The following is an 18,250-nucleotide window of genomic DNA, read 5'->3' as shown; positions in this document are numbered from 1 at the left end:
AACTCAAAAAAAAAAATGGTTTTTTAAATCTGTATCTCTTTCAAATCAAGACATGGTCCAAGTTGGATGTTAGCTGGCTGAATTTCATATTAGAGAACATCTGATTTAGTCAGTAATTCCTACACATGTGTCAGCATACAAATCTATGATTTGTATTAGGCACTTAGTATCATAAGTTAAATGTATTGCCCATGGCTCAATAAATTATTAAGCTTAATTGCTGGACATTTTTGGTTTTTACACCAAAAAAAAGATTGTCATGTGTATTAGATTTCAGGATATTGATTTTGTTCTTTTCCCCCCTAAATCTAAGCTAGTGTTCATTTAACCAAGAATTTTCTAAGTTTAATAACCCTTGCATACATAATCAATGTATTTAAGAATCGTATCCACTTATTTAGTCTTGCAGGTTAGATGAGGGTATCTGATTGGGAAGCTATAGGACAGAAGTATTTTAACTTGTTCAGACACAGAAGGTCTCACTGTAAGAGATTAAATGTTATTCAGTAGTATTCTGGGTTTGTTTTCATCTGTGTTTATTTCCTATTTGAAGAAGCGTAGAAATAAATTTGTTGTAGGTACTTCTTATCTCAATTACTCCAAAAAGGAAGAAAACACAAAAGTATAAAACTAGAGTGGCTTTATCTAATATTTTATTAACTATAGCAAGGGTCAGCATACTGTGGCCTGTAGACCCACTGCCTGATTTTTATAAATAAAGTTTTATTGGAACACAGCCACACTCATCTGTTTATATATTATCTATGGCCGCTTTCAAGCTACAACTGTAGAGTTGAGAAGTTACAACAGTGACAGTATGGCTCATGAAGCCTAAAGTATTTACTATCTGGCCTTTTAAAAGAAAGTATGGGGACAGTTGAACTGGAGAGTCTCTATTACATAGAATTTCTAAAAACAGATCTTTAGAACTGTGGTAAATTATGACCTTAGGATTTTGTAAGATCCCGATGTACCTTCAAAATCAAAAAAGAACATTTCAAAATGTATTCAGTATCATTTAATGAAAAGTATATTTTACTTTTTATGGTGTGTTGAAATTTAGTAATCTGCTTCCTTTATGTAGGATATTTTTCAATATTCACATATAGTTTAGTAAGAATTCCCCATTAAGTAACCTCATGAGATTTAATGTATTGTAGGCATGCTGAAGATTCATTTAGCAACCACCACAGATGATACATCAATAACTGCCAATCATTTTACCCCTTTGGCGAACCTGTCACTTTACATCTACAGTCATAGTTAATGCTCACAACAGCCCTGCAAGGTAGAGGGTTGTCAACCCTCGTTGCCCACAGTCAGTAGTGGCAGAATCAGGAAGACTCTTTGGCTGCAGAATCTTTTGCCTTTCTGTTCCTCCAGACTGTCTTACAAGGAAGAGTGGGAACCTTGGGCCATTTCCTTGCATACTTTGTTGCTGATAACAGAAAATACAATTTTACTATTCCTGCAAATACTTATTTTGTGCCCCTTTCAGAGACAGTCTGCTGGATTGAGCCAAGTAAACTACAGGTCTAACATAGTCTAGGAATCCCTCTGTCATTCCTATGTAAAACCTATAGGAAGATACCACCAATTAGATTGTTTGATTTCTTCTTATAAAGGTAAAGATACACTTAACCAATTCAGAATCCAAAGCTAAAAATATTTTTGTCTTTTCAGGACAGATATTTATTCTTCCTTTCATCAGTTCACAAAAATGGTGCAATTTTTGTATTTCCCTTTTGCCATAGCTGCCAGGATACTCAGAGCTAAATCTTCTGCTAGAATTGTCACTTCCATTTCCCCACCTGTGTTTCTTATTCTGGTCCTGTATGTTTGTGTCACACCACCCTTCTTTTTTGGAAGCAGGCAGAGCATAATGAATAAGTAAAATAGGTGTAATACCAAGTTGATCCTACAATGAGGGAGAAAATAAGTACATAATATACTGGTTATAGATTGACATTTTTACCCACAGATCGATCTTCAGACGTTCCTCACTCTCACAGATCAGGATCTGAAGGAGTTGGGAATTACTACATTTGGTGCCAGGAGGAAAATGCTGCTTGCAATTTCAGGTGAATATAAATACTTGATTCATATTTTAAAATCTGAGTAACTTCTGCCAGTGGTCTCAGCTGGTGGAGCTGTTCCTGCCCATCAACCGCTGGCTTACTACCCTGACACCTTGGTGGTTGTGGCTCTAGAGAGTTTTCCTGCGGACGTTTTGACACATGCTGAGAGTATTCTTTTTCATCAAGGCATTGCCTGAAACCCTACCTTAACAGTGCCGTTCCTGAAAAGAGATCTCTTTAGAAAGATCTAACTAAAATTTCCCTATGTAGAACATGTGAAGGGGGAGACAGCTTAATTCTCCTTTTCTCAGTTGTGTTAAATAATGATCATTGGGTTAGTGAATAACTATTTTTGATTAGAAGTCATGTCTCAATTGTGTGTGACTTTGCACATCGCCTGAGATCATTGCACTGAGAAGAAAAGGATGCTCATTGGTGTAGCTTGGAACCTGGCAGTGACACTTGTTTTAATTCTTTTGGGTTTTTTTCTAATGTTCTAATAGAATTTGTGAATCACAGAAGAATATAGCATCCTGAAGGTAGTCACAGAGTGAAGGAAAATAACGTTGTCTCCCTCCCCAGACCACTTTGTTTGTGACTCTGTTATTTAGTCTGTGTTTTAGAAAATGCTCCATACGTATTTATTGGGTGTCACCTACTGGAAAGAAATCAGGCCAGATAAAGAGTCAGGAGTTGGCAAATACATAGTAATATTTCTCAAAAAGGTGTTTAGAGAAATGTGTGGAAGAAATTTGAAGGGTGAAATGGGATTCGCTTTTGAAGACTTTCCAATAAAATACTTGTATGTCAAATTTATATGTGTACCAGTCTCTCAAAAAGGCAGAGACACCCAGGGCAGAAGCCTAGTGTCATGTGCTATGAGAAAATAACTTTGCTCTTTCAGAATACTGAGTTTGCAGGCTGTTCTAGATGAGACCCACAGTTGCAGCCAGCTGGTTGGTGAAAGTCCGTTCCAGACAGCACTCACTAATCAGATACATGTAGATAAAATTTAAAACCCCAGTGGTTTTCCATTTATTTTAACCTCAACTCATATACCCCACCCATTTCCAATGAGGAAATCTTTATCTGAAACAGATATAGGCAAAGTAGCCTTGGCATAGGAGTAGGAATCTGGCCATTGAACTTCCATATGACAGCCTTTTAGGTTCCTTCATAGATAAATAGAGTTCTACACACATCAGTTTTATAAGTCTTCTTCCAAAACTTCTTGGATACATGCTGTGTATCCCAGAGGCTACGTTAATGGAGCTGCAGGGCACATGCATAATTCTTGTTTGCTCATAAGATCATCTTGGTGTTGTGGAAAGAACACTAGATTCAGATAGAAGGGCTTTGCCTCTGCTCAGTCAAAAGTCTTTGAGTGAGTTTCTAAGCTTCTTTTAGTTTTGGTTTATTAATCATAAAGGTAGATTGGAATAGAATGATTGTGTAAGGGCACCTTCCATGTCTAAGATATATCTTTTCATGTGATATGTCATCAGACTTAGTGAAAATAGACAAACTACAGTTTCAACCTTTTGTATGACTGGCAGGATACTTCCTTGTTCTTGGCAATAGGATAGTTTTATCAACTTATTTGTTTACCCTAAAGATCAGCCTCAGGGTATTTCTAATCTCAAGTTAACTTTCTGTGTTTTCACATGCTTTTATTAATTTGCAAGTGAAATTGATATACTACTTGAAATTTGATTAACTTACATATTTATCATACTTACGCTGTTGAACTATGCCTGCGAGCCAGAACTTTTTTTTTTTTTTAACCAAAGAAAGGTATATAGTCCAGAACACCATAATCTTTTTACTGATTCATGGAATGGCAGTGATCATATAATGAAAACTAAGTTCTTTATTTATGTACCAACCCAGTTCCAAACTCTGTAAAGCTTTTAACAAAACAAGTACATGTCTCTCAATACTTTCACAGGCTGTAGATGGATCACCAGTACCTTTACTCTAGGATATATCAGTACCTTTACTCTGGGTTTTAGAGAGTAGGGTGGGAATCAGAAAGGATTTGAATCCTCTTTTTAAAAAACAAAACACTTTTTTTCTAATCATCATCTTCAGTGTGATTCTTTTGAGATTATATACTATTTCTATGGCCTTCTTCTTTTAGTGGATTCACGGTCCTCTTGCTTTTAAAGGGAGTTAAAGACTTTAAATAAGATGCATATGAATGCCCTGCATGGTGTGAAGTATTTGATTATTTTAAGGATAATGTACCTTACTTTGTTGAGTGCATTTGTTGGAATCTGGTAAATTGTTTTCTCTGCAAGTACTAGGTTTTTATTGAGAAACACTTCATCAAAAAGCTTCTTTTTCCAGTTCAACTTATCTGATAACAAAGACATCCATTTATAGACCCAGAACATTCCATTTCCTGATAGATACAGTAATAGCTGGGCTATTCCTTGTCTTGTGGTTACACAGTGTGGCTAGATACAGAGTTTGCTTAAAGTTCTTTTAAAATGTTGTATAATTTTAAACTTATAGTAAGAGTCGTTCTTTCAATATGAAGTTTTGTTTTTAATCTTGGGCCGAAAGACATTTATTTTAATGTTATAAAAATAAATAAATGAAATTATTTATTTTTAATAGATTAAATTTATCTCTAATGGAGATAGAAAAAAGAATAAATTTGATTTTTTTTCCCAAATTCATGATTTTTAAAAACTCACGGATTTCTCTCAGTGTTTTAATGATTGGTTAAACGTGCAGGGACTCAGTGAGAGGAAGTTTAGCCTCCTGTTGACAGGCTTCCTGCCACAGCCTCTGTTAGTAGATCTAACATCTCCCGACCTATTCTTTTAGTTTGTGACTCTGTTCAGATCCGCAACAAGATCCTGAGAGCTGCCAGGATTGTGTGAACCTTGGAATTTCAAAGAAAAAGGTTGGTATTTTCCCACACTATCCCTTAGGCTTATTAAAAAATATTCGGAGGAATGAGTTTGCTTTTAAATTTAAAAAACAGCAGCACCACTACCAAAAAATCCTAAAGTCTCTTCAGGAGGACTTGATCCATGATAACCTCTCTGGAAGATTAATCTCTGTGCCTCATGTTTAGACACTTAGGAATATATATATATATATTTATATATATATATATATATATATTCTCAGAAACTGCCTCTGTAGGGAATGGGTGAATTATCTTGTGGTTGTTTTACTCTTTCAAAAATTTAGCTGATGTGACTGTTCAGAATAAATTTTTCAGTTTTTATTTTTAAAAATTGTCTTCAGTGGCCCAATGGTTTTATGTGCTCAATTATACATGTTATATCTGCTAAGGGAGAACATTATTTGGCCTCTTTCCTTTCGTTTCCTTCTGAATATTATGGGAATGTCCTCTTGATTTGTAGGCTGTTTTCCAATAAGAAAATGGAGGCCAAAAATAGTTTCCTGGCTTGAAGGTGATAAAACATTCCCAGGCTATATACTTAAGAAGATTCATTTATTCTTAACTCTTCTTTCCGTTTGCCTTTAAATGTATTCAATTCTGTCTTGATTTCTGAATTTTGAAGTGCTATATTTATTTTTATTCTTTTTAGTGAGATACATGTGTTCAACTTTTAATAGGAATTGTCATTGCTACAGGAACTTGAAACAATAACCATCTGTATGCATGCCTGCATGTGTCTTTTGCGTGTAAAGATCTCTTCCTTGCTTCTTTGGGGTTTTTAAGCTGTGTTTTCTATTTAATAAATAAATTTGGTATACTAAAATATGAAATAAAGTTTTGTTGTCTGGCATACCTGGAACTACCAGTTTCTCAGGTTCATACTCCTGATACCTCATGGGTCTTCTCTGTCAGGTGGCTTACTGCAGCCCAGTGGCTGGAACATTGACCTTTGTGTCAGGCAGGCAGAGAGTTTCAGCTGTCACTTAATAGCTGTGTGGGCAAGTGACTGTGTCTATTTTTAAAATCAGTTTTCTTTTCCGTAAGATGGAGAACGGTAATATTATCTATCCCTTAAGGAGGACTTGAATAGTACAAAATAAATGTAAAGTGCTTGTCGTGTAATAAACCTTAATGAATCATTGTTATTTTTCTTGTCTACTGAGATCTACATGTGAACATAAAAGAGATGTCTCCACTGTTGCTTTGACCTTATCGGGCATGCATTTACATTTTGGAAGGCTGTGGGGTGAAGTGTGTTAAGGGTGTTAGTCCATCTTCCAGTACGTGGGGACACAAACACATCTAATCATATGGCTGTTCTTAACCCCCTGTGACCCGTTACAACCTCAGTCTGTGTCCCCATCCTCAACGTTACTATAGATGGTCTTAGCTTACATTGTAACTTCAGAATTCAAAAGAAGTATTGTGTGTGTTGTTGAAAGAGTACTGAGTCCCATGCAACTATAAAGTGCTGAATCACCTGCTCCAGATCCTAAAAACAAACAAATAAAAAACTTTATATAATCTTTCTAATCTATTCAAGTTGAATACATTTGAGGATATTTGTATTTGATGGCTATCAGAAACCCTAATTTTCATAATATGACAATTCTGCATACTTGTATGAGTTTATGAGAAAGTGTTACATCAGAGATTCGGGATGGGGGTCAGGATGGGGGTGACGCTTAGTCATAAACAAGATAGTCTGCTTCATTTAACTTTTTACCTTTATGGTTAGTTGGCAAAAAACAAACTAAACAGTGTTTTCGAAGTACTCTGGTTTCTTTAAGGTTCAAATAGGCATCTCAGTTTTTCCCTGAAAATTTGGATTCAAGTATTGGTTGTTTTCAAGTATTAATTTTCTGGGACTGTTGTGATTTTTTTACTAAGTTGATTTTTTTTTTAATTTACAGAAACCTTCTATTGACATGCTTCTTTGTATAAATATTTCTGACTCAAGAAGCATAGGCTTCATGAGTTGGCAGAGACGGGGGTGGTGGGCTTGATACAGTTGACCTTTGAACAACACAGATTTGAACTGCGTGGATTCACTTACACATAATTTGGTTTTTTTTTAAGATTTGTGACAATTTGAAAAAAATTCCAGGCAAACCTCTTAGCCTAGAAATACTAAAAAAGGCCAGGCTTGGTGGCTCAGCCTGTAATCCCAGCACTTTGGGAGACTGAGGCAAGTGGATTGCCTGAACCTACAGGTTCAGGAGCAGCCTGGGCAACTTGGCAAGACCTCGTCTCTACAATAAATAAAAAATTAGCCAAGTGTGGTAGCGCATGCCTATAGTTCCAGCTACTTCCAGCTACTTGGAAGGCTGAGGTGGAAGGATCGCCAGAGCCCAGTGGATCAACACTGGGGTGGCTGTGAGCGTGCTGCTGTACTCCAGCCTGGACGACAGAGTGAGATTCCAACTCAAAAATAAAATAAAAAAAAGAAATACTGAAAAAAATTTAAGAAAAAGTGAAGAATGTCAGGAATGCATAAAATATGTAAAGTCTATTTTATTATTTACTACCATAAAATATACACATATATTTTTAAATGTTAAAATTTATCAAAAATTACACAAACACGGACCATACACGGCACCACTTGCAGTCAAAAATAAATGCAAACAAATGTAAAAGAAGGCAATATTAAATACTAGCTTCATAAAATTGTACATACCATCCTACTGTAATAATTTCATAAACACTCCTGTTGCTAATGCAGGGAGTCAAACCTTGAGAGTGTCCATTTAAAGTTTATCCTGTTACACTAATTTATCTCCGTGTGGGCAATTAATCTCTCCAGTAAATTGCATATTGCAATAAAAAGTGATTTCTCACAGTTCTTGTATATTTTTCATGTAAACCTTGAATAATGTAAAATGCATGCAAAGTATCACTAACAATGCTGGAAGTGTTCCCAAGAAGCAGAGAAAACTCATGACATCATAATAAAAAATTGAATTGCTTGATATTTATCATAGATTGTGGTCTGCATCTGTGTGACTGCCTACCATTTGAAGACAAATAAGTTCAGCATAAGGACTATTGTTTTAAAAAGGAAGGACGAGTAGATTTGTGAAGCTGTTGCTATAGATATACTCACAGGTTCAAAAACTTAGCACTTTTTGTGAAATACTTTTTGATCTCATATTTAAAATGCAACTTTTTTGTGGGTGCAAGATTGCTACAAGAAGACCATATCTATAGACTCTAACATGATTTGAGAAAAGGTGAAGTCACAACTTAAAGCAAAAGGAAGGTGAAGGTGAAGGATATATAGCTGGAGAGGATAGTATCAGCAAAGGATGGTTTGATAATTTTAGAAAGAAATTTGGCTTAAAAAAAGTTGAGATAACAGGAGAGTCAGCTTTTGCTGCCCTGAGACAGCAGATAAGTTCCTAGACATCATTGAGACAATCATTGAGGTGAAAGGATATTTTCCTAAACAGGTTTTTAACAACTATTCTGGGATGGCAGGTGGAATGTCGCAAGGGGCAAAGGGCATTTACTTGTAAGGAAGAGAAACGAGCACCAGGATTTAAGACAAGAAGGGATAGGCTAACTACTGTATGGTTCAATTGGTAGTCAGGTTTATGATCAGGACTGTCCTTATCTATAAATCTTGCTCACCCTGTAGTCTATAAATGCCAGCTGCTAGTCTTTAGTGGCACAAGGAGTCCTAGACAGTAAGAACCCTTTTTAAAAAAATTGATTCCATTGAAGATTTGTTTGTGAAGTTTAAGTTCTTCTGACCACCCTAAAGCCTGTGAGTTCAATACTTGTCCCCAAGCATAAGGTTTCTAATTCAGTCTCTGGGTCAGGGGCTCATAAAGACCTTTAAGGCTCACTATTATATATGCTACTCTATGGAAAGTATTGTCAGTGATATAGAAAAGAATTCCATTAGAGAGAATATCATGAAAGTCTGAAAGGATTACATCATTGAAGATGCCATCATTGTTATAGAAAAAGCTGTGAAAGCCATCAAGTCCCCAAAAATTAATTCCTGCTGGAGAAAACTATGTCCAGATGTTGTACATGAGTTCACAGGATTTACGACAGAGCCAATCAAGGAAAACATGAAAGAGGTTATGGATATGGGAAAAAAAAGGAGGGGGCGAGTCAGGAGGTAGGGAGAGAGTAGGAGATGAAAGGTTTCAAGATAAGGACCCTGGAAAAATTCAAGAACTAATAGACATTACACCAGAGGAATTAACAGAAGATGACTTGATGGAGATAAGTGCTTATGAACCAGTGCCAGATCATGACAAAGAAGTAGAAGAAGCAGTGCCAAAAAACAAATTGACATTAGACAGTCTTGCAGAAAGGTTCCAATTTTTCAAAATTGCTTTTGACTTTTTAATGATATGAACCCTTCTATGAAACAGGTACTGAAACTAAGGTAAATGGTGAAAGAAAGATTAGTGCTGTATAGAAACTTTTTTTTTTTTTTTTTTTTTTTGGCGAGAGAGGGTCTCACTCTGTAGCCCAGGCTGGAGTGCAGTGGCACAATCCCCACTCACCACTACCTCAAACTTCTGGACTCAAGCGATCCTCCCATCTCAGCTTCCTGAATAGCTGGGACTACAGGCATGTGCCACACATCTGACTAATTTTTTTGTAGAGACAGGGCCTCGCTATGTTACCCAGACTTGTCTGAAATTTCTGCCCTCAAGCGATTCTCTCACCTTGGCATCCCAAAATGCTGGGATTACAGATATGAGCCACTGCAACCAGCCAGGATGACTATAGTTAACAATAATATATTGTTTCAAATGGCTAGAAGGAAAATATCGAATGTTCTCAATACAAATAAATGATAAATGTATAAGATGATGAATATGCTAATTGCCCTGATCTGTTCACCATGTATTGTATGTATCACAACATTGTTATGCACCCTCCTGCCTCAGCCTCCCAAAATTCTGGGATTACAGGTATGAGCCACCATGCTCAGTTTGAAAATATTTTTAGAGAAATGCAAAAGCAAAAATGTCAGACAGAAATTTGGATGTATTTCCATAAGTTTACACTGAATGTGCCTGCCTCGTCTTCCATTTCCGCCATCTCTTCCACCTTTGCCACTCTTGAGACAACAAAACCAACTCCTCATATTCTATATAAATATGATGAGGAAGAAGACCTTTATGCTGATCCACTTTCAGTTAACGAATAGCAAATATATTTTATCTTATGATTTTTAAAATTGTTTCTAGCTGACTTTTTGTAAGCATACAATATAAAATACATATACAAATTATGTGTTAATTATCTTTTTATGTTATAGTAAGGCTTATGGTCAACTGTAGGCTATTAGTAAAGTTTTTGGCGGTTCAGAAGTTATTCATGGATTTTTTACTGCATGGGAGGGTCGGTGCCTCTAACCCCCATGTTTTTCAAGGGTCAACTGCACTTCAAGGTGCTCCTCCAATATCCTTATGTTTAAGCGTGGGGTCTTCTTTTCATATCTGAACTTTAATAACTTAGTGATTGCTGTGTTTGACATGGATACATTCAATAGCTATAATAGTCTGTACCCTTGGTAATACATTATCGCATAAACTTTTTATCAGCTTTGATTGTTCCCTTTGCCTCTGAAATGACATTTAGGGTAGGTCAAATTGTTTAATTTGGTTAGAGAGTTTTGAGAATGACATACTCCCCAGATAGTTTACAAACTATAATGAAAACTATTTGGAGTTTACAAATTGCAATAAAAACTATCTGCTGTGCTTTGTTCTCTAGGCTATCCATGTACTACCTTTATTTTCACTGCAAAAGAACCCACAGTTCTTTGATTGAAGAAGTCAAAAAAATCATACTTTCTAATATTTCAGAATATTTTGACCATCAAGTTTTTCTTTTGCCACCAGACTTGATGTTCCCCAAAATACCTGCCATGTCATTATTTTCTGAGCTCTAATGCCACATTCTGTACTACAGATAGAGCTTACCTGTTGCGCTCCTAACAATTCTCTCTTTTTCTTTCTAGAACTAAACAAAAACCGAAGAAAGCTTTTTGAATCACCAAATGCACGCACCTCTTTCCTGGAAGGTGGAGCGAGTGGAAGGCTACCCCGTCAGTATCATTCAGACATTGCTAGTGTCAGTGGCCGCTGGTAGCAGTGTCCTCTAGGCACAAGCCCGCCGACTAACTGTAAAGGTGGACACAGGAAATCTGTGAACAGCCTTCACTGCACACCGTCCTCAGCATTCTGGGTGTCTGGTTTCAAGACCAAAGCATCTTACTTGCATCTGTACTTTATGGCAAAAAGGAAGAAAAGAGAGAAGATGTTCTTATGATATACAGAACACCAAATGTGGATTACTTTTTTTAAATGGCAATTGGACAGAATTTGCAATATGAGAATAAGGCTTTATTTCCTGTTTTTATTTACCTATATAACATATGCACTGATTTATTTTTATTAGTATTTTTTTTTTTTTTTTACTTAAAATGAAGGATGAATTGACATCTGGGATGCCAGAAAACTTAGAAGTTATTTTGTTTGCTTGTTTTGTTTTGGTATTTGGGATTTAAAAAAAAAATCAAAGTGGGATTTTCTGGTATGCTTTAAAATAATTATTGAGGTCTTTCAGCACTTTACATGTTCTAATTTCTTGTCCTGTGGAAATTCTCACTCTCTCCATCTCTCTCTCATTTTTGTATTACCTGATACATTGGTACAGGTCAGATTTAGTCACATTTTTCTGACTGCATCAAATTTGTATTTGAAATGGTACTGGATATTAGTTTCTGTCCAGAATATTCTGTGACTTTGGGAGATGTAAGTGAGTCTACTTGGTTCTGGACCAATTCTGATCATGTATGTCAGCATCCTAGAAACAGCAATGAACCCTAGTTCATGGTCATAGGTGCAAAGAAAGACCAAATGGACTTTGCAATATTAACCCTTTGCAGTCGTCATACTTAGCTGCTGCCTGTATTGCTAAAATGTTTTTAGTGGTTGTCTGGAGGCAAAGGGCTGTTTTTTAGTACATTGCCACTAAAGGACATTTATTTATATCAAACTTTTATTTTTAGATGTTATAAGCATACAGTACATAATTGATGAAATTGATATTTACTAGAGATTTATGGTAGAGAATGGACGACATTAAATAACTGGAGCCCTAGATTGTCACTTTATTTAAAAAGACAAATAATCATCTGACAAGACAGCACTGTTGCCATTATGAGGAGAAATAGACTATGATCCTTATCATGTACACATTAGCTATGCTCCACATGGTCACAGGACTTTCCTAAAAGCATATCTGTCTACTTGAAGTAGACTTGTGTTTGTTGAGAATGGAAAGGCATATTTGAGTCTCCAGGGTGACAGTTTATAAAGATAGCTGAGTTCTAAAGGGGAAAAAAAGACTATTTTTTAAGTGGCTAGTTTCATTGTTACAATCTTATACTGTGAAAGTCCAAGAAATCGGGCAACATTGTTTTCTGGGTCTTTTCAGACATTTTATTGTGGATTTATGAAAGGTTTTTAATCTATGAAGAAAATCACTAAAGTGCCTTTCTTTCTTCAAAGCAATATTATTTCCAAGTATATTAATTTGTTAGAAAACTTTCCCATAGGAAATGTTGTCTGTTACCTGTACTGTAACAACTTATTTATGTTCAGTATTCAAGATTTTCTACACGGACATAAACCACTCTCATGTGCTCTCAGCAGAAGCCATTAGATAAGTGAATACAACAGTTGGGTACTTTTATACAAATGTGGGATAAAAAATATCTACCTGACATTTTTTTTCATGCCTAAGTCTTATCATTAAAGTGAGAATAAGAATTGAAGACACATTTTGCACACACAAAAAAATGCTCACGTTAAAAAATAGTATTGGTTACCTTGAAGGCATTGGTTATAGGCCCATCTAAAATTATCTATTATAACTGGTACTAAGGGACTGCCCTTCCTAAACTAAACTAAACTAAAGTAAGCCTTATCTGCTTAAGGATGTAGAATTATAATTACTATCTTTTCAAGCATAGTGGAATCATCCTGTGCATATGTAAACAGTCAGTCTTATGGATCATGTGATGATCATGACTAAACCTTGTTTGATTATATTAGTGCATCATGCTAAACATTCAGCACAGGTTAACAATTCCAGATTTGTTTCCTGTTCAGCAACTCAGTGTTCTAAATTTGCTGATGTCTTTAATAAGATCTTCCCAAATTTAAAAAAAATGATAATTTGAAACTCTTTTCCCAGTTCTTTACTATGCATCTGTAACAGGAGGAAGATGGAATGAATATGCAGTTTAAATTGATAAAGGTTTTATGAACAGTGCTTTGATTTTATATCAAAGGGAAAACTCTCCCACTTAAACTAGATTAAATAGGGTGGCTAAAAATAAAAACACTGGAAATTATTTTTCTCACTTTCTCCTGATGCAGTGAAGGGAATACGACACTGCAGTATACAGAGTTGTCGGTGTTATGTGATGCACAGAATATTTTGATTATTTGAATAAATGATAACTTTCAATCAATCTGCGCCTTAATAGCCACTGGTTATCTGTAAATATAGAACAGATACAGATTGTATTTTTGTGTGGGTTTTTGTCCTTTTAGTGATTTTTTTTTAATGAGAGATGGAATTAACATTGAAAATGGGAATTTTTTCTAACCTAATCAATTGTTACATAAAAATAAATTTATATAACCCCTTTGTATTGCTCTTGATTGATGAAATGTGTCTTTTTTTAAAAAGGAAAAAAAAAGGTAAACACACTCTATGCCTATCTTTGTTTTCTAAGAAACCTCCCCATTTTGGGACGTTGCTTTCTGCAGAGTTGAAAGCTGTGTCTGCAGTAGAATTGAATATGCATTCTCCTCTTGTTTTGCATTGACATTCCTCATTTTCACCCAGAAGCTAAAGTACTTTATTTTATTCAGTGAATCCAGGGCCAGTAATCAATCATTGTTTCTCTGGCCACCCAAAAGTACATACTAAAGGAATAACATCAGAGAATAGGTTTTATTCTTGTTATTTCTTTCTTGTATAAAGACTCAAGTGTATGACTGTCTTGACAGCCTCATCTATCAGCAAAGGCCCCCATACTGAAGTGAGGCTGGGCTTTTTGACCCAGGCTCCCCTTTCAGAGACTGACCACTATGCTATCGATCACTGAGAGCTTTCTGTGCCCAGCACAGAGATTCTGACCAACTCCTCAAACAGAATTTATGCTGTATGACAAATTCTGATATGGCAAACTCTTAAAGAAATCTTAGCCCTCTACTCATTATACCAGGAATATTTCCTCTTGAATTTTCCATGTCAGTGGTTGTTAAGTATTTCTAGAACAAAAGTCATTTTAATAATTGAAATTTTAACCTGTGACCCAATATGAAATTCTTCATTTATTTACTAATTATATTCATCATATAAATATTCATAATATAGAAATATTTAGTGAGTACCAGGTTCTGGTCTAGGCACAGCAGTAAGTAAAACCCCTTGCCTTCCTTGAGCTTAAATTCTAAATAGCTCTATTAGGGAACTGATGAGAGAATGGTTGGAGGATTGAATATCCTCACCCTTCAACATGGGCGTCCATGTGTTCATGGCATTCCAGGGGAACTCTTGGGAGTCTGTCTGGAAACCGGTTTTTAACAAAACTGTTGAAAGTACCCACCACTCCAGAATAGGCCAGTGCTTGCAAATGCGAAATATTCCATCCTCTCATCTTCCCTCCCTCCCTTTTTCTAGGTTCCACCGGTTTAATTACATTCTCAAAAGGAGTGTGTGGTCAAAGTGCTATATTCCTCTGCTTTATAGTTGTCTCCTGCGATGACAATGAGGACATATCACTTCCTGGGTTTGACTTCAAGTGACTTTGCAGTCTCTAGAAATCATGTTTACCTAAAAAAAACATGTTTGCTACCACCAAGCATATTGCAAGAATGCAGTCATACTTGGAAGTTAATTCCAAATGCAGACTTCCCACAAGACACCAGTGGAGTAAGGAGTGTCTCCTTAGGTGACTGTTTCCAAGGGAACCAACTTCACACCCTTGGCTGCATACATTCTGGTATATATTGTTAAATTATCTCAGAGCTTATCCTGGTTTGGGTACTTATTAATTATGTGGATTCAAATGTGTCAAAATTCATTTAACCTAATTTTGATAATCTGATGTTTATTGAATGTTTAATTTCAGTCATCACCAGAAGCCATGGTTCTCCCACAGTCCTGCTCCAGGTAAGTCAGCTTCCTTTCTCCTCAAGCAGACTTTTGGATGTCTTTCAGGTAATCTGAGAGGTGAAGAGATTGGAATTTGTAATTTTACAAACTTACATTTAGGTCTAGTCTTCAGACTCTGGGAAAATTCCTCTGTGTCTTGGAGTCTTTGTGAAATGGAAATAATACCCACCTTTGAGAATGGTTGATTGAAAGGGTAAAGAGAGGCTGTGTGTGAATCTGCACAATACACAGCATAGAGAGAGCTGTGCGTTAATAACAACTACCCTGATTACTAACAAGGTTTTCCTTTTACCGCATGGGTGTTTCTTTACCCATCAGTGATCTTGTGTTCATCTACCTTCTGCATCACAAGGAAAACCCATTTTCTGCGCCAAAATGTTAGGAGAACTTCACTGTCCAGTCTTCAGTGACCTACCTCTTGACTCATAAGGTTGAAGTCAGAACACTGTCCTGAAGGTCAAGGTCAGGGGCTCCACACCTTGTACAGAAATATGTTCTATATTTGATTACTTTTTGTCTTTATTCCTTTAATTCACCAGAGTATTGAGAACTGGGTTCTCCATATGGGTGGAAAGGGTTAGTAGCTAATTATAGTACTCATATATGTTGTGCCTGATTGCTATATTCCCAGAGAGTTCTCATTATTCTAGATAATATTCACGCCCCATTGCCCCCAAGGTCAACTCCACCCTATCCCTGGTTGATCAGCTTCTCCCAGTGTTATTCTTTCTGCCCACCACTGCCACAGGATTTAATACGAATTCCCTTTGTGTGTGTATAATGAATTTTTCTTTTGGAAGGAGCTATTTGCCTATACTTGTGCTACGTTTTATTTTCCACTTTAAAGCTGTTCGCTTTTTAAAGAGTTAGAGAATATTTGACTGTTCCTACAGACGTGGCCAGTACACTTCAAAAACACTTCATCAAGGGATTTCACATTTTTGTTGCTTTTTAAAATACTTTGACTCATTCTGAAAGATGGCAAGTGGAGTTTGAAGTTCCCTTTCTCAAGGGTTAGGCCATGAATACGTTTGGAACAGATTTTGAGAATTGGAATCTGACTCTGACTTTGGAGGCAGAATTTCAGTGTGGGAACCAGAACCTTTAGGAAAAAATTACAGTAACTGAAATGTTTCAACTTTATAATAGAATGTTTGGATGAGTTACAAGAGGAAAAAAAGAGCAGCTCAATACTTGGGTGTGTGTGGCCCTTGTTTTCAAGGCCAGAGAAAACAAATGACTCTAAACTCACTGTCTTCGGTGCTTCTTAATCCTTAATAGAGAGACTGTGGGAATTAGACATTGCAAGACATTAGCAAAATATCTAGAAAAACAATTTATGTTCAAACAAAATTTTCACCCAGGCACAAATTGACTCTTTGTCCACATTGCTCATGCAATTTGATTCAAAGTCACTGTAAATAAAGTATTCCAGTTTTATAAGCTTGGTGATGTGGATGGGTGATATTTCCTTATTTTCCCCCCCATTGCCAGAATCATAGACTGATACTAATAACAGCCAAATGAAGTTGCTCTGTGCAAATTCTTCCTCTGGACTGAAGAATGTCTACAATGAAAAGTTATGCTACTTTCTGTTTCACAAATCTGAGGTTAAAATTCCTAAATGAGGAGGGGAAATTCCATCTTATTACTTTCTTTATATACTTAAAAGCTTTTAAAAACACATAAAACTACCTTAAATATTTTCATGAGAAAAATATGAAAACGGGAGGGGTTTAAGGAAAGTTACAGCTTTGCCTGTCATATAATAAATCGGTCATGCCAATTTACTGAGGATGTCCTTTTTGTTTTTTTTTTTTGTTTTTGCATAAGAGTCTCACTATCACCCAGACTGGAATGCAGTGGTACGCTCATGGCCACCGCAGCGTCGATCTGCTGGGCTCAGGTGATCCTTTTGCCTCAGCCTTCCAAGCAGCTAGAACCACAGGCATGCGCCACCAAGCCCAACTAATTTTTGTATTTATTGTAAAGACAAGATCTTGCCAAGTTGCCCAGTCTGGTCTCGAACCCCTGAACTCAGGCAATCCTCTCACTTCTGCCTCCCAAAGTGCTGGGATTACAGGCGTGAGCCACCGCACCTAGCGAGGATGTTCTTAAAGCAGAAATTCCCAACCTTTTTTGGCATCAGGAACTGGGTTTCATGGAAGACAGTTTTTCCATGGACAGGGTTGGGGGGAGTGTTGTGCAGTCAAACCACACTGCTAATGTTTTTTTTTGTTTGTTTGTTTTGAGTTGGAGTCTCACTCTGTCGCCCAGACTGGAGGGCAGTGGCCGCTCCCAGCCACCACAGCCTCGACCTGCTGGGCTCTGGCGATCCTTCCGCCTCAGCCTTCCAAGTAGCTGGAACTACAGGTGCGTGCTACCACACCTGGATAATTTTTTATTTATTGTAGAGATGAGGTCTCGCCAAGTTTCCCAGGCGGGTCTCGAACCCGCGGGCTCAGGCAGTCCACTCACCTCAGCCTCCCAAGGGGCAGGATTACAGGCTGAGCCACCGAGCCCGGCTCACACTGCTAATGTTAATCTGTATTTGAAGCCACTCCCTAGCGCTAACATCACCTCAGCCCATCAGGCGTTAGATCCTCATAAGGAGCTCACAGCCTACCTAGATCCCTCACATGCACAGTTCACAATAGGGTTTGTGTTCCTATTAGAATCTAATGTTGCTGCTGATCTGACAGAAGATGGTGCTCAGGCAGTAATGCCAGCAATGGGGAGTGGCTGTAAATATCGATGAAACTTCACTCACTTGCCTGCCACTCACCTCCTGCTATGCAGCCCGGTTCCAACAGGCCACGGACTGGTACTTGTCCATGGCCTAGTGTCTGAGGACTTCTGCCTCAAAGAACTCTCTCATATAAAAAATATCAGAGAACATAAGTTAGACATGAACATCATGGGAATAGTGATCGTTATTTTTCTCCCATGTATCATCATAAGCCTAATATAAATACAGACTTTTTGGAATATCCATGAGAAAGGAAGTGTAAATATG

The 18,250-nt window shown here is 36.9% G+C and overlaps 1 protein-coding gene across 1 annotated transcript in view; it reads left to right on the top strand.

Annotated features, from left to right (window-relative positions):
- Window positions 1–11,319, top strand: part of BICC1 (BicC family RNA binding protein 1) — a gene marked incomplete at its 5' end in the record, with an annotated part of 286,932 nt that extends 275,613 nt beyond the window's left edge. The window contains 2 exons of the mRNA XM_008061686.2: window positions 1,982–2,081; window positions 10,997–11,319. Of these exons, the coding sequence (XP_008059877.1) occupies window positions 1,982–2,081; window positions 10,997–11,127 (231 nt within the window). The remainder of the gene's footprint in view (window positions 1–1,981; window positions 2,082–10,996) is intronic.
- Between the last annotated feature and the right edge of the window lie 6,931 nt (window positions 11,320–18,250).

Source organism: Carlito syrichta, unplaced genomic scaffold (genome assembly GCF_000164805.1).
Source record: "Carlito syrichta isolate Samal-C Ts95f unplaced genomic scaffold, Tarsius_syrichta-2.0.1 Scaffold305437, whole genome shotgun sequence".
NCBI lineage: Eukaryota > Metazoa > Chordata > Mammalia > Primates > Tarsiidae > Carlito > Carlito syrichta.
This window is presented reverse-complemented; position numbering and strand designations above follow the sequence as displayed.